Source organism: Gastrolobium bilobum, unplaced genomic scaffold (assembly GCF_033153095.1).
Source record: "Gastrolobium bilobum isolate Gb01-03AN ecotype WA unplaced genomic scaffold, APGP_CSIRO_Gbil_v1 utg6105, whole genome shotgun sequence".
In the NCBI taxonomy this organism is placed as follows: domain Eukaryota; kingdom Viridiplantae; phylum Streptophyta; class Magnoliopsida; order Fabales; family Fabaceae; genus Gastrolobium; species Gastrolobium bilobum.
Window position 1 is genome coordinate 233,504 of NW_026899702.1, and position 21,832 is coordinate 255,335.

A 21,832-nucleotide genomic window follows, 5' to 3' on the forward strand; every position below is an offset into this window, starting at 1 on the left:
ATCCTTTTAAAGGACATCCATCTCTCAAAAGGGAAAAAAAAAAAAACTATTTTCACCAATTTTTATTTATGGTGATTATAAATTTATAATCAGTTCAAATTTCAAAAATCAAGTGTCTGGCCTCATAAGTTCGCCAAACATGTGTTGCTGATTTGCACGCGACAACGCCACGTAATCCATCTTTGGGCCCCGTCTCCTCCTATTATTACCCTACACGTGTCAGTATCTCAACTTGGCAAAGCATACTCACATACGTATCTCGGCACCAGATCGCTCCACTGCACTCAACCTGTACCACGAACTAAACTAACAACAACAAGTGAAACAATCAAATCAACATAATAAGAAGCACAAATTAGGATAAAATAACTTCCATGTCAACGGTTGAGATCTTCAACTCCTCCTTAATCCAACGGCTATAATTTCCTGTTGAATCTCCTTGTCTCTTTCTCTCTCTCTCTCTTCAATCTCTAGCCACCATTGACACACTTTAGATGAGAAGATAATCTCTGAGGCTCCACCCTATATATAAGATATCGGAAATTTTGAAGCTTTTTGTTGTGGTTGTTACTCTCGCAATGTCGGGGTTGGAGTATCTATCTCCGTTGACGCACACCAAAATCTATCTTAATTGGTACTCCTCCAATCTACACCGCTCGAGGGTGTTTCGGCAAAACGCAAGTCGTTTCGTTGTTCCCAATTCGGTGCCGGTTAGGGTTCTGAGGGACGCGAGGTTATGGAGGGATTCGGGGAGGTTGGATTTGTGGGGAGGGTTGAAGAGGTTCTACGGCGGTGATGGACGGAGAATCAGGGCTAGTAGTAGTAGTAGCGGCCAGGAGAGCGATTCCGGCGAGAAGAGCGGTGAAGGTCAAGGGGTCGATAATGGTTCGACCGGTTCGTCCGGTTCGAACCGGAGGAAGGAGAAGCAGGGGAAGGGTGGTTGGTTGTGGTGGTGGTTTGGTTCTAAAGGTGGGAAGAAGTGGCGGTGGCAGCCCATAGTGCAGGCACAAGAGATTGGGGTTTTGCTTTTGCAGTTAGGGATTGTGATTTTTGTTATGAGGTTGCTTAGGCCTGGGATTCCCTTACCTGGGTCCGAACCAAGGGCTTCAACCTCTTTTGTTAGCGTGCCGTACAGTGAGTTCTTGAGCAAGGTCAATAGTGATCAGGTGCAGAAGGTGGAGGTTGATGGGGTCCACATCATGTTCAAGTTGAAGCCTGATCAAGTGCAGGATGGTGAAGTTTCTTCTTCTTCTTCTTCTTCTTCTTCTTCTTTAAGGATGCAGCAGGAGTCAGAGTTGTTGGTTAAGAGTGTTGCTCCAACCAAGAGGATAGTTTACACCACCACAAGGCCTAGTGATATTAGAACTCCTTATGAAAAGATGCTCGAAAATGAGGTCGAGTTTGGGTCCCCGGATAAGCGTTCTGGTGGATTCTTCAACTCTGCACTGGTAAGAAAATTGCGTCTTGTGTGATTGTTTGAGGTTATGTTATGTGAAGTTGACCACCTGCATTATTATGGTGCTGGAAAGTCCAGTGATGAATTATACCTCAACTGAAGGTGGCAGTGGTTTGAAGTTTAATATACACATTCCAATATATTCAGTTATTTAGAGCAAAACTTTTGAGACCCGAAAGAGGATTATGAGTTATGGCTCTTTCTCAAGTTACGATCTTTCTATTAAGTCACTGAAAAATGTGTGAATGCTCAACGGCTATGGCTAGCTCCTTAAGTCTTCCCTATATTTGGAATGACCATTAGAAACTTGGATCTACTACTCCATTCTTACCAAACATTACGTTCTCTAAGAAGAATAATTTGTGGAAACTCATAACCGCTCTTTGAAATCCTATTTCCTCCATCTGTTTTCTTTACACGCTCTATATGATTTTAGTTATGCCAACTTGGTATTGCTCCTTACGTAATAATGATGGTAAACTCTTCGTTTTCTTTTTTGTCTTTATTAGAACGGTAATTGTGGAATTTGCAATTCTGAGTAACGTATCTATGACTAGTGTAGTTAATATAAATTATCAAGCTGGACAAATTATAATTTACATGATTTATTTATAGTTAGACGGTAGATTTTGTGCCATGAGAATTTGAAATATTAATTTTCTGGAATAATTGAATACTTTGAGTGATTAGTAGAAGTAATATTTATATTGGCTTCACTAGGTAAGTCTGCTTAAAGCAACAAAAAACCTTTCACAGTTGTTAAATATGCCATGGTGTAGTTTATTATTGGGATACTGTCTCTTTTACTTATATCCTGTTTTTTATATCTGCTATGATGTATCAGTGGTTTAAGATATTCAACTTCTTATTTTGTTTCATTTTAAATTTCCTTGGTTGTTGGGGTTGACACTATATATCGTGTGGCATGCTGACTTCATTCTCATATTTGCAGATAGCCTTGTTTTATGTTGCTGTGCTTGCAGGGCTTCTCCATCGATTCCCTGTAAGCTTTTCACAGGTCAGTTTGATTTCTTTCCCTCATTTTCGTAGTAGGCCTTCTTATCCAACTTATGTTTCCTACACCTTTAGAACAACATGTTTTGTGAGTAATCATATACTGTGTGCAGCATACAGCTGGTCAGATTAGGAACCGCAAGTCAGGAACTGCTGCTGGTACAAAGTCATCTGAACAAGGTGAAACAATCACTTTTGCTGATGTTGCTGGTGTTGACGAGGCTAAGGAGGAGCTAGAAGAGATTGTGGTAGGCTGGACTTTCTTCAGCTTATTTCCAGATATTACCATGTGTAGGGTGTATAAGAGGCTTTCTGTTCTACAATTAACCGATTTTCATTTTGAGTTCTTTTGGTGATATAGGGGAAGTAATTTTGATTATGCTGATGTTCACTTGTCAGGAATTTCTTCGAAATCCAGACAGATATATACGACTTGGAGCTCGTCCTCCTCGAGGTGTTCTCTTGGTGAGTCCTACCAGATATATTTGATAAGTGATATATAATGACTTCATGATCCTATGCTAAAAGCACATTATGGTCTGCCAGCAAGCACTTTGTAGTTGAGGATATTTGCCTTGGGAAGGTATCAAATAAGGGAAATGTCTCTTTGGAATATTTTGGGCTAAAATTCAGCAAAGTTGTCTACTGTATTATGTAAACTGTGCTTTCTCATATTTACATAATTATTAGCTTTCACACTTTCACTTCCTCTCCTGCATGTTTGAGCTTGTACTTTCATATGTGGATGAGCTAAATTCTGTTTTTCACATCATATCATTATTGTTTTAGTTTTACATGTAGGTAGTAAATATCCAATGGTTTATCTTACAGGTGGGTCTTCCTGGGACAGGTAAGACTTTACTAGCGAAGGCTGTGGCTGGGGAAGCTGATGTGCCATTTATAAGTTGTTCTGCTAGTGAGTTTGTAGAGTTGTATGTTGGTATGGGTGCTTCTCGTGTGAGAGATCTCTTTGCAAGGGCAAAGAAAGAAGCGCCATCCATAATATTTATCGATGAGGTAAGAATATATATTCTTTTGTTATTGTTGAGATATATAAAACCATTAATGTAGCCTCACCCAATAGCTTAAGCTTTTGGGTTGAATTGGTTCTTTACATGGTATCAGAGTCTGGTGTCCCGGGTTCGATCCTCGCCGCCCCCCACTTTCTTTCAAGTGGAATTTCTTTGTTCGCACAGGTAGGTGGACCTGTGCATTTTCCACCCTTCAAGCCCAATGGGCTCTCGTGTGAGGGGGCGTGTTGAGATATATAAAACCATTAATGTAGCCTCACCCAATAGCTTAAGCTTTTGGGTTGAATTGGTTCTTTACAGTTATGTAGTATGTTTGATTCAATATCTACTATTTAATTTTCAACCAATCAAATTTTCTTTTGATATGCAGATAGATGCTGTGGCTAAAAGTCGTGATGGTAAATTTCGTATTGTCAGCAACGATGAACGAGAACAAACTTTGAACCAGTTGCTCACTGTTAGTATTCCTTTGTTGTTATTCATTTCTAGTGATTTTTTTATTTTTTATTTTTTATTTTTTTGGGGGGGGTGGAAGAAAAACTATGTCACAATGAGGCTAATGTGTTAAAATTGCATTGCAGGAAATGGATGGGTTTGATAGCAGTTCTGCAGTGATTGTTCTTGGAGCAACTAATCGCTCTGATGTTCTAGACCCTGCACTCCGTCGACCTGGAAGATTTGATAGAGTAGTCATGGTCTGGATTCTAGTTTTAATGTATTACCTCATTTGTTTTCGATACTGATTTAAAAAAATATTGATTTTGCATATTTTTAGCGAAAATGCCTATTTTTTCCCTTAGGTAGAAACACCAGATAGGATTGGAAGAGAATCCATCCTAAAAGTTCATGTTTCGAAGAAAGAACTTCCTTTAGCCAAGGACGTTGTCCTTGGTGACATTGCTTCAATGACCACTGGTTTCACAGGGTAATTTTGCTGTTTCCTCTTTACTTATTTTTCCCTTTAAATACATTGAGAAGATTGGAGTTTTGATCTGACACATGGTACATATCATTGAAGAGCCGATCTTGCAAACCTAGTAAATGAGGCTGCTTTGTTGGCTGGAAGACAGAACAAAGTTGTTGTGGAGAAAATTGATTTCATCCAAGCTGTGGAAAGATCAATAGCTGTAAGTCACAATCTCACATGGAGGATGCATGCTTTAAATTTTCAATTTAGTCAGATTTTTTCTATCTGTCAAATCACAAAATGTTAAATTTAAAATTTCACTTCTGTAAATGTTGCCGTAGTTTATCAATTGTGGATAAAATGAACCAAATTACTTGTTTCAGGGCATAGAAAAGAAGACTGCCAAGTTGCAAGGAATTGAGAAGGCTGTAGTTGCACGACACGAAGCTGGTCATGCTGTAGTGGGTACTGCAGTTGCAAATCTTCTTCCTGGACAGCCACGTGTTGAGGTAAATCATGGAAGATGATCTCTACTTGCCTATTCAAATATGCCGTTGTCATTACAGATGAAGATTGTGCTTGTACCACGTGCTTGCCTACTTTATTTTTTGGAATTATCACCCGGCTTAAACTATGTTTATGCTCAAAATTACTCTGATGAGTGATGATTTCTAGTTCATATAGGCTCTGATTATAAGATTGTTAGTTCAATGACTTGTGACAAAAAATTTTCATTTCAGTTTTCTTTTTATTTTAGGGTGTTGAATGAAGGGTATCGGTCTTCATTTTCATTCATTTCTCTTATTTTATAGTGGGAAATTGGAGCAAAATATATATGTATTATGTGTGATATTCAGCAACTACAAACGATGTAAATCAAAGGTTGTGCTTCATTTTCTTTATAGATTAGCATTTTTTGGTTGTGTCTATTGGAAGATCATAATGGTTAGGTAATTGGATTTTTAGTGATCTAGACAAGCAAACTATTAAAACCCATTCTTATTACTAATCAAAAGTACATAAATTGATAAAAAAGTGGCCAGACAACTATTTTAACTATGAATAACTGAATAAGAAATACTTAGTTACGATGCTTTGAAAGGTTTTTGTTACCAAATTAGTCCTCAAAGATCTAGAATGTTACCACACTTGTCCCTATGGAGGATTAAACTGGTGACCAAAAAAGGACAAATTTGATAACTGTTTTGTATCTTTGATAGACTAATTTAGTGACAATTTTTTGAAGGACTAATGTGGTACCATGCTAAACTTTGAGGATCAATTTAAGGGTTTAGTCATTATTTAATGAAGGGTATTTTGTAAATTTAAATAAAAGTTAGTTGAAAAAGGAGTGGCAATAGATGAATAGAAATGGCGATAGGCTGACGCTGACCCTCATTTTATTAGTAAATAAATAGTTGTAAAAATTTCTCATTGTAAATTGCAGCCTACTTGTAGATTTTGCTTAGATAAGTTATATGTTGGAATTCATTGTTATGTTGCTCATTTGTGTATTAACTACTAAGAAAATCATTCTAGGATAATTCAGTGCCTTACTATCTTGTGTATGTTATCAGAAGCTAAGCATATTGCCTAGATCAGGAGGGGCTTTGGGTTTTACTTATACTCCTCCAACAAGTGAGGACAGATATTTGCTTTTCATTGATGAGTTGCGTGGCCGACTGGTGACCCTTCTTGGAGGACGTGCAGCAGAAGAAGTTGTTTATTCTGGTCGAGTGTCAACAGGTGCACTTGATGACATACGGCGAGCAACTGACATGGCATACAAAGCTATTGCTGAATATGGTCTTAATCAGACGATTGGCCCTGTGTCAATTTCCACTCTTTCTAATGGTGGAATCGATGAGTCTGGAGGATCATTTCCTTGGGGAAGGGATCAGGTCCTGTATTTTATTAACTTCTTTTTTTCTCTTCCTGTTCAATTTCTTCTGTATGTGTATGCTGATTTTAATCTGAACACAACAGGGACACCTTGTTGATCTTGTTCAAAGAGAGGTGAAAGCATTGCTGCAGTCTGCACTGGATGTATCACTTTCCATTGTGCGAGCTAATCCTACTGTTTTGGAGGGTCTTGGAGCACATTTGGAAGGTAACTGCTCTTGTTGCTGTACTTTATATTTGGTGATTGGTGGCATGGTTTGTGTTGATTGCCAAAAAATTAATGATAAATACTTGCAATATTTTTTAACTTAATTAAATGACTAATATATATGTCTAGGGTTAAGGCTTAACTATGAAATAAAAAGGTCTTCTACTGCGTATGTTAAGAGTAAATCATTCCGGGTCTTATTCTATGAATATATTTTTTTTTGGAAGGGGGAGAAGAATATGTTTAAATATTAAAATCCATGAGGAACTAATTTTTTTCTTTGGTTATCGAATACTAGAAAACTTTATATAAATCTAGCATGTGTATATTTACGGTCATTAATCATTATACATTTTTCTTTGACATGACTAGCATGGTTGTGCATGCTTCAGATTTGTTGCGTATTGCCATTTTTATGATTTTCTTGGTTTGATATTTTAAATAGTAGGGTGTTAAGATTTTCTGTGTGTTTGGTTTTATGTACTTGGAGTCTTGGATTGCATTTCTTTTGGTGCTTTTTTTCCCCCTTATCTTTACTTTTGCAAAGAGGATTTGTTTTTATAAGCAAGCTAATCTTTCATCTTAAACACTCACATTAAATTAAAATCTGCTAGTTGGAACTTGTTAAAATCATATGGTTAATTTGAAAAGACAATAATTTTCTAGGTGCATTCCTGCATGCCTTGTTTCTTTTCGTTACTTATATACTGTTCACGCCACCAATTGAAATTGCTTGGATGAATTAGATCGAAGAAAGATTTTGAACTTTACTTTACCTTGAGCAAATAGTTCAATATAATATAATGATAATGTGAAGGGACTTTAATGAACTTCGGATTTCAACTTCGTATGCTTCTGTCAACTGTGAATGGATATGATGATTTTGAACCAATCTGTTTGGCAAGCCATAGTGTACTAATAGATAGTGCTTATTCTTCAGAAAAAGAGAAAGTAGAGGGTGAGGAGCTACAGAAGTGGTTAAGATTGGTGGTTGCACCAACAGAGCTTGCAATATTTATGGAGGGCAAGCAACAGTCTCTTCTCCCATTGCAGACAGGTTCTTCAACAGTTAATAGTGTTATCTATTAATGTACCAATGTGAAGTGGAACTTGAGGTATGATTTTTGACGTTGTTCGGCTGAAGCCAGGGAAGTTATATCTCAAGTAGCATGAGCTCACCCTTACAACATTGTACATTCCTGTAAGGGGAATTTTGGCATCATTTTTAACACATAGCCAGCCTGTTATTTGTGTTAACTCACAGTTCACTCAACCAAAGCCACATGGAAAAAGAAAGATGAAGAAATACATACATAGTGCCTCTCTTGAAGGGCTCCATGAATCATAACTGCTGCCATCTCAACTACATACGTGCTGGTGTTTGAATTTGTTGTATATTTACTATTATTTCAGTCATGATGTGGCTGTCTGCAAATGTAATTGATATGTAGTTGTATACATTATGATTCTGTGAAATATAAAGAGCTCTGCTATATGTTACACCAAAATATTTTATCGAAATTGCAAGTAACATGGTTAGTTACAAAGTCTCTTTCCAATTTCTCCCCATCAAAACAGGCCCATCAATTAACTGCAGCTGTATGGGACAACTTTCAGATTCGGTGTCAACTGAGTAAAATTTCGGGAAGAATAACCATACCACATGGGAGCTACAATGGTGGAAGAGAGATAACTTAGAACTCCCCCTAAATTGACCCCTTATTTTGTTGAGTCTGCATCATCAATCTCATCACTGTCTTCTTTCAGAATTCCAGTAAAGTAAGCAGTGACTAGAGTAGACTATTTCCAGTCCTTTGTCCAGGTGTGAATGATTGTGTTGTATTTTTATTCATATAGCAGGATTGTGTTGTATTTTGAAGGGAGAATTAAAATATCTGGTATGAATGCAATATTTTTGTATCTTTTTTACCAGAGAGAGAGAGAGCAATATCATGCTAACATGCAATGTGCTTCTGGTGGAACATTATCCTATGTGGCTGAGTGTCTTTGGGAAGTTACGGTATCATGTTCATGTCATAGTAAGTCATTATCTCGTATCCTTCTGCTGCTCAGAAGCTCGAACAATCAAAGCTGCGAGAGGAGAAACGTTGGTGTGCAGCTGTTTGGCCATGGTAGTGTTAAGAAAAATTCTGAAAACCTTTTATTTGATTTTTCTTGTTATTATCCAGAGGAGTTGAAAAACAAACGAAAAAAATGTTGCATTACAAAGAGCTTAGCTCTCTGAAACATTTGACACAGTTATTACTCTGGCACATGTTCCTAATTATGCTATAAACATTAAAAGCTAAATTATGTCCGAAGTCCTTACTATAGCTGTAGTGATGCGAGTTATTTTGTTTGTTTTTATTTTTTGTTGGGTTTTACATTGTCTTGCAAAGAGGGGGGGTGTGGCTGGGTTTTTTTTATTTAAAAGTTAGGACATGTCTCGAGTGTTATAGTAATTTATTATTATATTTTATAAATGGCTTAATAGTGAATGCTTATATGGAATCGAATCCAAAACTTCTTTGTCAAATCATGCAAGTTGTGTTAACGTTCATAAGTGGGAATCAGCAGTCAAGTTTTTCATAATGCATTGTGGGAATGATTATATTGACAAATAAAAAGTTTATAAATTCTTACAAATTATATTATGTATTATGAGTAGTATATGTCAACACATAATGTATTACCCATAGAATATAGTGTAGTTTGTAAGTTTATAAAAAAATAAAAAATAAAAAATAAAAAGTTGTCAATAGAACTTTTCCCATGCATTGTACCTGCACAATGTTTACATTTATAACTCTGCACAGCTGTACCCGATACGCTGAGCTTTGGTGATCACATTTTAAAACTTTAACCCCCGTTTGGGGCACTTCAATTATAGAATTGAGAAGAATTTATTTGAAATGAAAATATTTGCAATTTTCATGGAAAAATTTACAGGTTTGCAAATTCAATAATATAACACTATGCTATATAAGGAGCTGTTTCTAATATTTTTGCAGATACACCACACAAAAATAGTACACCACAATGCTAATAGGGTATTATTACTGAAATTACTCCTCCCTTTCAAATTATCTCATGCTGCTCTGCTCTGCTATATTTCTCACCCTCTCCATGGAGAAGCATTGCACTTAGGGTGTTAGATCTTCGTTTGCTAGGTAGTCATGCTTACTTGCTACTTATGTAACTTCTGCATGTACACCTTTTTAATAGGCTCGGTATTTATAATATTTTTTATATTTTAAAGTAACCAATAAATAAAAAAATTGTTCAAAAAAATAATAAACATTTTAAATAAATGGAACAATTAGTTACCCATCCTTTCTTTGATTATGGTGTCTTGATTAATTGTAAAATACATACTTATCACTTATTAATTATATTTAAAATAGTTATAGTCTTATAGAAAACTTATCACACTAGAATAGTCACAAAAGATAAAAGTAAAAGAATTTTTTTATTTTTTACTTTTTAATTCTTACTTATTTTTCTTTAATCATGATTGATTATTAGGTTTTTGCTATAATTTTTCTACCAAATATTATTGCTGAAATTTTTTTAAAGGAATTATATTTCTAGTCAAATGCGGTCATTGTTTCAAAAATATAAGTTAATGAAATGCGGGATGGTAAGTTTCATAACATTACCCTCTTTATGGAGTATACAAATTTATATATAAAAAGTATTTATCATTTTAAATGACACAAAGTTATGTTATTTTAAGAGAGAGATAGATACATAATAATTTTTTTATTTAAAATTTAAATTTTAAAAAAAAAACCAACCACTTTCTTTTCCATAGTTTGTATTCCTTGTGGATATCTCTTTCCTACAATGACATAACTTGTGTCATTTAAAATGACAAAGATCAAATTCAATTTATAATAGTAGATATTATAATAAGGGAAAAATGTTTCTGCAGTTAATGCAGATAAGTTATCTTCATTTATTCCCAAAACGACGTCGTTTTGGGATTGAAATCTTAAAAAATTATAAATATAAAGACTATTATAACTCTGAAATAAATTAAAATTATAAAAACACCATGATTTCTGTCCTAAAACGACGTCGTATTGGCTTACTGCAGATAATTTATCTGCAGTAACTGCGGAAAAAGCGAACCCTTATAATAAAGTGTGTTTTTTCCTATTATATAAGGGGAAAGATATTGTGACAACCAAGTTGTGTTACTACCAAGTGACTACCAATCAATCTCACCGTTAGATCGATTATGTTGATCCAACGGTTATATTTATTTTCATCTTTGTATGGTCATGATTCCCCATATTTAAAGTGAAAGCATTAAATATGAAAAATCATAATCATACAAAGGTGAAAATAAATATAAATAATTAAATTTGGAAAATCATGACCATACAAAGATGGAAATAAATATAATCGATCAAACGGTAAGATTGATTGGTAGTCACTTGGTAGTAACACAACTTGGTTGTCACAATATCCTTCCTCGTTATAAAAACTAGCGTTTTCAACATTTTGCTATTTTTTATTTTTAGTTAAGATTGAAAAATCAGAAAATTTGACAGAAATTTCACACAGTTTGGTCTAAAACCAAACACAAACCCTGGAAAAATCAAGGCCCAATAAGTTCTCCCCCAAAATTCATTGAAAATCTAAAGAATAATCATCATAGTATAGAATGGATAATTAAACAAGCTTCTCTCTTGTGCATGTGCATCAAATTTCAAACAACCCCATAACTTGGACATCGAAATTTCATGCTGTTTGTACGAAACAACCTAGGATGTCAACCCAGAATTCTCATGTCTATCACGAAAGGCAAAGGTTACAGTTCTGTCTCTTGCACTCTCTCAACTCCCTCTTTCAGGTACTTCTTCCCTCAACCCCTTCCACACCCTTTTCACTTTCTCTCCCTCTGACTACAACTCAATCATTGATTCTTCAATTTCAACACCATCCAATGGATACCCATCACTTGAACCCCATAGATTTGATGGTTTTAATTTTCAATTTCATTTCTTTTTTCATAATTTGATTGATTTATGTTTCTTTCTACTTTTGGGTTTATTTGTTTTCTCTTCAATCAGCAAAAGGATGCTTTTACTCGAGCAAGCTTGAATTCAATTTCTGAAAAGCTTGCACTTGATGACTCCAACAGTGAAACCTGGACTCCTCTATCTATCCTTTTCAAGCCCCATCATAATTTCTTGACTGGAAACTATGATATAAATGTTCTAATTGCGGCTTTGGAAGAGAAAGGAAAGAGTGTAGTTTGGCATGATCGTCGAAATGGAGCTTCCTCCATTGATCTTGACGCACATGAAGATGTGTTCATGGGGATTGTGATCAATGTCCCAGTGACAAGGTTTGCGGGGATTTGGAGAGGTAGACACTGGATTACATTGAGGAAGGTTGATGGGGTTTGGTATAACTTGGACAGTGACCTTGCTGCACCTCAACCTTTCCAAGGTTCAGACAAAGTACGGGAGTTCTTGGATTTCACCATTGCTCATGGTGGGGAGGTTTTGCTTGTCATGAATGAGAAACAAACTTGAATTTTTTTCAGTATATGTTTGTTTATTTTTATCTTCCGAATATTTGGGTCAAATTTTGTGCATGTCCATGTATAGTACAAAACTGATAGCAATTCAATGGAGAATGTGGCTAAAATTCATCCTTGGGTCTCAGATTACTCTTCGTGACTTTGTTTTGTGAATAACGGTAAAACAATTGCTTCTGGAGGATGTTCCTATTAAGAAATAGTGAGTCTTGTCTGTAATGCACTTATGAAATGCAAGCTTCTTTGTGTGTCTTGGATCTGTACTACACCTTTGAACCATTAACTACTGTGTGCCTGAAATTTGATTCTGAATGGACTTAGAAGTTATAGTATATAATCATTTAGGGCAAGCACATTATTTTCTTCGGTGAATTTTTATCAGGGTAACCATTGCTTATCTCACTAACCAAGGTTTCTTGATTGATTTTCTGAACTGTACGGACTTTTGGATTTTTCTTTCTTTAGCTGTTGTAAATGCAAGATTTACTATCTAAAAAAATGTAAATAATGAAAAGAGACTATTGTGTACTTCGGCATTAGGCAGATACTTTTATGGAAACTGACCGTCAGCAATCATTGTGATCTGATTCATAATGGTTTCTGAATGAAAGATGCATCTTTCCTTGCAGTTTCATTGAGTTGCAGATCTCCTAGTTGAGGATAATTTCCTCATTTAAAGTTGTAAGAAACTAGTGTTTTTTATTTATGTCTTCATTTAAAAGTCATGTTGGCAGCAGAATCAGAGTGGATGAGTGAAGATCCTGCTATAGGGTTTCTGTGTTGTTGTGGTTCTGTGGCTGTGGAAACCACCATATGTGAAATTTTCCTCATAGGCATATACATTTATCTTCATTGAACAAGAAGATCCTAAGGTATTTGTTTCATAGCAACGTATGCTGTAGGCTGCATATGTAACTTCAATCTTTCATTACAGTTGTAACTTGTAAAACATTTTCCACCTTTTTATTACATGTACTTGTAATTACATATCCTCTAGTATTGATTGTCCCATGATTTTGATTCCTCTCTCTCCTCCCCTGCTCACCAGATAGCACGAGTAATAACCTTCTTTAGCAAATAGCCCTTCTGGTTATGCATGGGACTGGTGGGAGAAAAGAAAATTCATCATTTATAGAGATGATTATATTTTTGTGCATATCTCTTTATATTGCAGAATTTCATTTCCCCAGTCTCCCAAACAAAGCATCTTACCCATTATTGGCTTCCTATTGTTCAATACTAATTGATACGAAGGACTTAATAAATAGTGATGCAACTTGGCTTGTCTGTCTCACCGTACCATGCATTAGTCCATTTACAAGATCAAAGGCAAATGAAAAAGATCAAAATTCTAGAGGGCTAGTCTAAAGTGATGTTTTTATTTGTATTTTCAAAGTCCTGAAGTCAGAAAATCGTATTACTGCTCTCATGTTGAAAACAGCAGTTGATATAGATCATGTGTCCTAATTATTAAAACATATTTCCACTCCATTTCATGCTTGGGTTATTAAATTATTTCAACATCTCAGTGGAGAATATCAAACCCCTGGCTATTTATTATGGCCAATGCTCTTCTTGACCATATTTACTGATAGAAGGATAAAATTAACCTGATGAACTACGTTTGCTGAATAGAAATAAATTAAAAATAAAAATGCAACAGGTTGTTCATAAGGAGCATCAAAATGGTTGTAAGTTTCACACGAAGTACTGACCAGGACTTGTTGCTAGTATATATGTTATTACCTGAACTCACTGTTTTTCATCTCAATGAGTAGAAATTCTGATGGGGACTTGAAAACATCAAACTTTAAAGCGTGCTGGATGATGCTCTGTTGCTAGTATATATGTTATACAAAAGTTCCTCGAAACCATATTTTATTTTTAAATTTCAAATTTTCACATTTACCTGTGAATTTTGATATTTTATCTTTGTTATTTATATACTGTTTTTATTTCATCATTTTTACTTAACTTACTTTTTAGATAATAAAACAAGAATAAACAAACGTTCTAATACACACCCTCGACATTTACTTTCTCAAAGCTGTACAAATATAATTTTCCATTGCTAAATGAAGCCCCATGATATCATTTCAACTTGTTCACACGAGGATCTATTCTTTATAGATAAAATATTTAGCAGCAAATCGGTTGGTAATGTGTCTTGTCGTACTTGGAGCTTTGAGGAAAGAATTAACAAATAACAATGGAACAATACTAGTGCGGGTTTTGAAAGCTTCTTCAGTGGAGTGACTGACTCAATTTTAAATAGTTTATTTGCCTCTAATAAGGGTAGGATGAGTTTGGGTAGGAATAATGACTCAATTGCTTTAAACTAAAAATATTCCTGCTATCTTTAGTTTTACTCAAACTTAGATTCCCCTTCTCCATTACATGGAAAGCATAAAAGTGTGCCCTGCAAAGTCACAGTGCCGCAGTGCATCTGAAATACAAAGTAATAAAGAGGTCAAGTGTATCTGCTACCTTTACTCCTCAAATATGCCTCTTTTCTCACCTCCTGAATCCACCTTTTTGTCACTCTATACTTATTTCTTTTGATGAACTTTCCTTTGTACTTTTACACAGCTCTTTCATGATAAACATACTCATATAAGACATAGTGAAATACTCCTATAAATGCATGTATCTCACTCAAGCTCACAACACCCTCCTCATTCCATAGTTCCTACCTCCCCAACAACTCTGCTTCTGAGTCTCGTCTACAATTCCTTTTAACTTTCAAAAGCATCACATATACAGGCTCCTCTCTCTCTCTCTCTCCTGTATATAATAATACTATACAAAATTAAGCAACACAATGAGTCACATGGGCTACTTCAATGAGAAAACAAGCTTGTCCTGGAGACAGAATTCTAATAGGAAATCATCTAGAAATCGGCATGTGAGGACCTGCATGTTCAGGCTTCCTTGGCAGTCTGAGTTCTCTCCCATTGAACTTGTCAAGGAACTTGCGGAAAGAGTGACAAATGCTCTACGCTTGGTCTCTATAAGGAGATCTTTACACCGAAACTCATCTTCCTTGGGAAGATCAGAATCAGCAGGGTCTTCAGTTGATTCTCATAGGACAGCTGCTGTTGAGGACTGCATTGAGTTCATCCACTCTTCCTTTTCTAGATCGAATTCCTCAGCCACAACATCCCGCAAAGATTCTACACATGCTCCTTGAGACACTTAATAACTTGAACTTCTAAGGTGTGCTTGCTACTATGTTTTAGTGTATATCTCATCTCTTCTCACAACTCACAATGATGGGAACTTCGTGTAATAAGCCATCTTTTTATGTATCTGTACAAACAGAATCAGTGTATAATCTTCTGATGGATTCCTAACAATGTGCATTTCATATCAGCTAATATATTAAGTTTGATTTTCAATGAACAGGCATCGGCTCTTGCCTTCTTCTTCTTTTCTTTTCTATTCTTTTTAATCATAGATTAGTTGACGTGTTAGGATTTTAAGTTTAACCAATTCCATTATATGTTCAATCAATTCCAATAATGTGTTTCTCATTAGAAATATTATGAGCAATGATTGGTAGGATTTTATTTTAAAACTGCATATGCTGAATTAACAAATAATTACATGATTTTGTGATGCAAAGGGTTAAAAGAATATGTGATGATTATATGAAATCCTTATCCTATAGCTCTCTTACATTCACATCTTCTTTCCTCTATGGATCTATTGGAATTTAATTTGCATGCTCATTCTCCTCGGACTATCAAATATTTATAAGCATTAAAAAATCTCTGCCTCTGCATTACATGTACTGATAACAGTGAGTTCGTATCCTTATTCCTTAGCATATTGAATGATTGCATTATTTTAATCTTTGAGGGCTCTGAACAAGTATCAAATTTGAATGGTTTTATTTTGACCATTTTGCAACAGATGATGGTGCTAATGTCATCTGAATCCAGCGGTTAGAGTGAAATCTCAAAGCAGAAGGCTCTTTGCTTCAAATACCAAGCCTAGTTGAAACTTGCCCCGTTTTGAAGACATTGGATCTCGTCTAGTTGATCATAATTTCGGACTTGGTTCAATTCCATCTAACTTTTGGAACTTTTCCATAAATGAATTGGGGTTTTGAGAATTAACTTTATGAGATCATCAACAAACAGAATAGGCTATAATAATCTCCACTTAGACCAACAACATTAACTGGGTCTTAAAGCTAATTGCATGACTTAATAAGGTTCATTTACAATGAATTTCCGAGACTTAAAAAATCAGGGCCAAATTGGCCAAACAAAGCAAGAGCGTTTAAATTGTCAAACAGATTGTAACTGGATGATAAGTGGTAACTCACCCAAAATGAATCAACTTGTTCTATAAATTTCAATGAACCAGAAGAGCAAACACAAACTTTAAGACTACATAATGATCAATACATATTAAAAGCTAAAAGGACAGGAATATAATGCATGCATTAGAATTAGGTACTTGCATAAAAAATGCTTCAATTCTTGGCAAACAAGCCCCCAAAACCACCACCCTTCTTCTTTTGTGGCACTACCACAGAGTTCTTTTTTCCATAGGTGGTGCCTCCACTCTTCTCCTCAACCTTCTTGAGTATAGGATCAGTCTCTAGTAGCTGATCTTCCTTCTGCATGCCTCCTAGAATCCAATCCAGTAATCCTTTCTCCTCCTTGCTACCACCTGCTTCCTTTGCAGCTGTAGCTGCAAAGACTCTTCCGGTTGCTGGAGCAAATGACATGATCACTGAAGCCATCCTACTAGCTTTTGAAGCCAATCCACAAGAAACTAGAATTGATAGAGCCTAGAAATTTTGGTTGGATTTGAATAGAGGAGAATGGAGGACAAGTGCCAATGATTATAATATATCTCTTGTGGCTGCTTCTCTGAAGTGAATGTGAGCCGTTGGATTGGTTTTGCATGGTGACATGTGAACTAAGTAGCACGAGCTCTCCACAAGTGTCTTATCTTGATTATTTCTAATTTTTTTGGTACATAAAATTTTGCACAATATGGAGAAAATATTATGGCAAGGTGAGGGTTCATCCACAGTCCACAGTAGCTGAGGCTGTGAATTTGAGGTGTGGCATACCCAAAACCATTGTCCTAGTTTGACTGCTAGTGGGTTGTGGCCCCTTAGATGGGCCTACGATGACAATGCCCTTTTATCTAGTGATCTTTAGCCCCTTATTATGTACTGTCATCATCATAAACTTTATATTGGGTAAATAATAATAGGGTTTTGCATCTATCATTTAACATGACCACAACAACTTTCCTACACTCACAATATTTTGTGGGACCCGCAATTTTTGAAACCAAAAAAAAAAAAAAACTGTGGCACGCAAAACGAATCTCTATAACATAACACAATCACTTTTCCTACAACATAACTCTTATAAAACCCATAATAATAATAATAATAAGAGAAATCATCCATTTAGAATTTTTTTTTTTACAAATTACATTAAGTATGATTAGTTATACACTTTTGATTTAAGTACGACTGGTCATACTTAGTGTAGTTTGTAAGAATTTATAAATAAAAAAATTTATAAATATAACCTTACCCTAATAATAATGGGTTTAAGCCTAAATTGGACATTAAAGTTTGCTTTGTGGTACATGGTCCTATTACTTCCGGACTAATCATTAAAATGGAGAACACCTTTGTCATTGTTTACCAATCACTTCATATGAACTTCGATTCACGCTCTGCGTTACCAAACCCATCAAGAAGAAGCTTGAAATTGTGGAAAAAGTAATTATGCAATCCCTTTCAAAATATTCATCATTTAAAAAAAAATATTAATTTTGATATATTTACTGAATAATATAAGAAAGAGCATTAGTTGAGCAATGAAATTTTAACTATTTTAATGAAAAATAATGCAATCACGGGTATTGCTGCAAAGCGCACGAGCATTTAGATGATATGAGTATAAATAAGTTGATATATCATATTTATATTACTTATAAAACAAAATAAATACACCATAAATTTAGACAAAAATTGAGTACAGCCACATATATGTTGGGTTTTTTTATTGATAAACTACATAAGCACTTATGTTCGAGCAGGGAACACTCATATCATGGTGAGGCTTTTTTTGTAATAACCAAAGAAATTTTGTTGCATTCATATGAATTTGAACCAAATATCCCTCTTAAGCGAAATCAAGCATGTATTACTTGAACTAAACCCCTTTGATCGCTACATATTTGTTGTTGGTAAATAATTTAAGAGCCCAAATGCGCTTTGATAGTTCAATAGAAGAATCTTTTAGTTTTTTTTATTTATTTTTGAATACATTGGTGAAAATTGAACGTATAACCTAATACAAATTTTTTAAACTCCTCACTACTAGACCAACCTTAATGGTTTAAGAATCTCTTACTTAAAAGTAGTAATTTTCTTCAAAATCAAAGATATTTTTTTAAGGTCACTTTTTTCTTATGTTGCTGCAAAAAAGATTATAATTATGTATTCCCGAAAATACATAGTTATAATCTTAAAAAAAAAAATGGTTCTCTCTTTTCAAAAGTTGTCTGTTGACATGAAGAGAGAAAAAAGAATTTGATTATAACTATGTATTAATACATAGTTATAATTGGTTACTACAAATTTTTTTTTGCAGAAGTACATTTTCCGTTTTTTAATGGACAAATTAAAGCTATTTAATATATAATTTTAAGGATCAAATGCACATTGCAGCTTTAGCTGCACTTTCCGCCTAATTTTTTAAGTTAAGCATAATACTCACTAATTTAGCACTTCTTAATTACCTTTGGAACTAGTTTAATGTTCAAGTTAATGGAACAAAATTAACAAGCTCCGGTAAAAGAATAAATTTTAGGTGCATCTGTTGCACTTAGATTCAGTGCATCTCATCAATAGAAGTATTACACATCAGAGAAGAGAGAAAGAATTTGACAGAAAAAGAAAATCTTGGTTGACATGTAATATTTCAATTGACGGGATGCACTGAATCTTTGGTGCAACAGTAACACCAAAAATTTGTAAAAATTATCCAACTATATTAACTTTTCTTAAATTCTCAAGTCCCTTTAAATGTTAGGATACTTCACTTCTAACTCTTTTCACTCACTACTTAGCTTTCACTCATTTCCTCTTAGACCTATTTTTCTGGTTAGTATAACATCTTTATTTTTATGCACTAATCACATTGATTTGTACTCTCTTATTGCATTTTCAATTCTTCTTTTAAACACTTTCTTTTTTTTGTAAAAATGGAGATGTTGACAGAACCACCAAATCTTTGTTGCTTCGTTTATCTTGAGGTTTCACTCTTTGATAAAACTATGAATTTGGAAGGCTGAATCCTAAATTTGTGTAACTTAGATTGGCTGTGAAACTGAGCAAGGTTGCTCTAAATTTCTGCTCTTATCTTGAAGTAAAGCTTTGATTTCTTGAAGTTGGCTTTAATTGCATACCACGTGTTTGTGTTGATGTTATTGTTTTGGTGTTTTGGTAATTAATTAGAAGGTAAAGGAGAGAAAAGGAAAAATATTAATTTCGTTGATTGGTAGTCATTAATTTGTACAATATGTGAGCTATTATATAGAAGAGTATAACAGAAAAGAGAAAGATCTAGAATATCATTAAAATACTAAACTACCCTTATACCTAATATCTAATACTCCCCCTCAAGATGGAGAGTGAACAAAGAGAACTGCCATCTTGAACAAGAAAAATCAAGAAAACATAATAGCAACAAAAAAATAGAAACCAAAATCTCCAGTGTGCTGGAATGAGCTTCAGTGAAATCAACTGTGCTGGTATGGACATCAGCTAAGGAAGGGAGGGCTGGGATGGACGTCAGCCACAAAATACTAAACGGTGCCGGGAAGGACATCGGCAAAATCAAACGTAAATCAAACATTCTGAAATGAACATCGGCAAACATGAATAACACCACAGACATATGTAGGAATAAAACCGAAGTGGCCAAATACAAGCCAGAAACAATACATCAGAAAAATCAAAAAACCAAAAAAATAAAAATTATAATGATGCATTGCAGTTAAATCCATGAGCTCATGAATCTTCGTGGACCTGCAAAATGAGAAGTGAAAGAGAACAAGTAGATAGATCTGAAAATAAAAATATAACAGAGACCCATATTGACAAAGGTGGAAGAAATTGGCGTGGAAAACAGAGAAGGACATATCAAATACCAAAAGATAAGGGAGAAAAAAAAATTGACGTGGAAAAAAAATAGAGAAGGACATAATCAGAAAACAGTGGAAAACAAAAATAAATCAAAGAAAGCAAGTGGAGAAAGGAGGATGAAAGAGCCAGAGGAAAAAAAATGGTGGCGAGGAGACGATTCTAGCCGGAGAAGAAGAGGAACTGGCTATAAAGCAAACGAAGAAGACGACCCAGAAACGCAAAAAAAAAAAAAAAAAAAAAAAAATTGGGATGAGAAAAACTCAGATCCGGAAGAAAAAAAATGCTCGGAACCAACAGAGACACAAATCTGGACGAAAACTTGACAGATCTGGAAAGGTCACCGGAAAAGATGATCGGAAAATATTCTATATGGACGAAAGATGAGCTGGACGAAAGACACATGATCGGAAAACTCAACCGATCTGGAAAGAGACACAGATCGGAAAGCCAGTGAAGAAGACGACCCAGAAACTGCAAAAGAAAAATGGACATAGAAAGATAAAGGAGAAAGAGTAGCTCTGATGATAAAAATAAATTCACAGATCGGGATTAGATCCGGAAGAAAGGAAAAAAAAATAGTGATTGCAGCGGAATCTCCATTCATGGAGGATAAAAATGCTCTGATACCATATTTGAAGGTAAAAGAGAGAAAAGGAAAAATATTAATTTCATTGATTGGTAGTCATTAATTTGTACAATATGTGAGCTCTTATATAGAAGAGCATACCAGAAAAGAGAAAGATTTAGAATATCATTGAAATACTAAACTACCTTTATACCTAATATCTAATAGTAATTACGGATGTTCTTTGTGATGGCTTGAGGTTTCTGGCTAGTTCTTGTTTTATGAAACCTATTGGATTGTTCATGGACAGATTTGCTTGTATATCAAGTAAAATAATTTCCAGCAACCTTTATATTTGTTGTGCTTTCTTAAAGTAATGGTTTTAGTAACTTTAAGAAAAGAATTTATTGTAGGGAAGTCTCAGATTTGAGGAGTTATACATGGTTTTATTGATAGACTGTGATCATTCCCATTATATAACTTTTTGCATACCTGCTGGTATGCACTAAATGGAGTTATACTAAATTTTTTCCGAAATAAGAATGATTTTGAATTGGGTAAACATTTTAGATAACTGAAAAATCATGGATTGGTTTAGTTAACGTGTAGCTCCGGAAAGAACTATAGTCAGAACATTGGTTTATATTAAGAGTGGGATAGTTTTGTAATTTACTGTTTTATCATTCTGTTATAGTTTTTGTTATCAGTTTAGATTTTTATTCCTTTTATTCATTTTATTTCTTTCCTAAGAATACGCAAGTTAGTTAGAACAGAATAGGTTCTAGAAGCATTCTTTTCTTCTGTATAAATTGCTATGTACTGTACACCTTTGAATCCATCAAGGAATATGAAAATATATTCAGCTTTCTTTCTCCTCTAATATGGTATCAGTAGTTTAAGTCTTCCGCCCCTTTTTCCATGGCGCGAGGAAAAAACGTTGCCGGAGGATCTGACTCACCCTATGATGATTCCTCTAGTCCTTACTTTCTTCATAGTGCTGA

The 21,832-nt window shown here is 34.8% G+C and overlaps 4 protein-coding genes across 4 annotated transcripts; 3 read left to right on the forward strand and 1 right to left on the reverse strand.

The window, feature by feature from the left end:
* The first annotated feature begins 369 nt into the window (after positions 1-369).
* On the forward strand, positions 370-8,823 carry LOC133292734 (ATP-dependent zinc metalloprotease FTSH 9, chloroplastic-like). The gene is made up of 14 exons (XM_061491176.1): positions 370-1,448; positions 2,409-2,474; positions 2,584-2,718; positions 2,870-2,935; positions 3,302-3,487; positions 3,872-3,958; positions 4,083-4,196; positions 4,302-4,426; positions 4,520-4,628; positions 4,792-4,917; positions 5,986-6,309; positions 6,395-6,518; positions 7,459-8,340; positions 8,452-8,823. The coding sequence occupies exons 1-13, from the start codon at positions 579-581 to the stop codon at positions 7,605-7,607; spliced, it is 2,481 nt and encodes an 826-aa protein (XP_061347160.1). The 5' UTR covers positions 370-578; the 3' UTR covers positions 7,608-8,340; positions 8,452-8,823.
* Positions 8,824-11,195: 2,372 nt separating this feature from the next.
* Positions 11,196-12,386, forward strand: LOC133292774 (josephin-like protein). The gene is made up of 2 exons (XM_061491232.1): positions 11,196-11,379; positions 11,600-12,386. The coding sequence occupies exons 1-2, from the start codon at positions 11,296-11,298 to the stop codon at positions 12,065-12,067; spliced, it is 552 nt and encodes a 183-aa protein (XP_061347216.1). The 5' UTR covers positions 11,196-11,295; the 3' UTR covers positions 12,068-12,386.
* Positions 12,387-14,902: 2,516 nt separating this feature from the next.
* LOC133292708 (josephin-like protein) lies at positions 14,903-15,262 on the forward strand. Its single transcript, XM_061491143.1, has one exon. It carries the CDS (start codon positions 14,903-14,905, stop codon positions 15,260-15,262), a length of 360 nt encoding a protein of 119 aa, XP_061347127.1.
* Positions 15,263-16,253: 991 nt separating this feature from the next.
* On the reverse strand, positions 16,254-16,920 carry LOC133292773 (uncharacterized). Its single transcript, XM_061491231.1, has one exon. The coding sequence runs from the start codon at positions 16,826-16,828 to the stop codon at positions 16,556-16,558; it is 273 nt and encodes a 90-aa protein (XP_061347215.1). The 5' UTR covers positions 16,829-16,920; the 3' UTR covers positions 16,254-16,555.
* Between the last annotated feature and the right edge of the window lie 4,912 nt (positions 16,921-21,832).

Excerpts from the sequence above, each read along its gene's own strand:
- LOC133292734 (XM_061491176.1), top strand. The coding sequence starts at position 579 with ATGTCGGGGTTGGAGTATCTATCTCCGTTGACGCACACCAAAATCTAT. Across the intron at positions 2,719-2,869 it reads AGGAGCTAGAAGAGATTGTG|GAATTTCTTCGAAATCCAGA; the intron begins GTAGGCTGGACT and ends TTCACTTGTCAG. Across the intron at positions 4,197-4,301 it reads GATTTGATAGAGTAGTCATG|GTAGAAACACCAGATAGGAT; the intron begins GTCTGGATTCTA and ends TTTTTCCCTTAG.
- LOC133292774 (XM_061491232.1), top strand. The coding sequence starts at position 11,296 with ATGTCAACCCAGAATTCTCATGTCTATCACGAAAGGCAAAGGTTACAG. Across the intron at positions 11,380-11,599 it reads CTCTCAACTCCCTCTTTCAG|CAAAAGGATGCTTTTACTCG; the intron begins GTACTTCTTCCC and ends CTCTTCAATCAG.
- LOC133292708 (XM_061491143.1), top strand. The coding sequence starts at position 14,903 with ATGGGCTACTTCAATGAGAAAACAAGCTTGTCCTGGAGACAGAATTCT.
- LOC133292773 (XM_061491231.1), bottom strand. The coding sequence starts at position 16,828 with ATGGCTTCAGTGATCATGTCATTTGCTCCAGCAACCGGAAGAGTCTTT.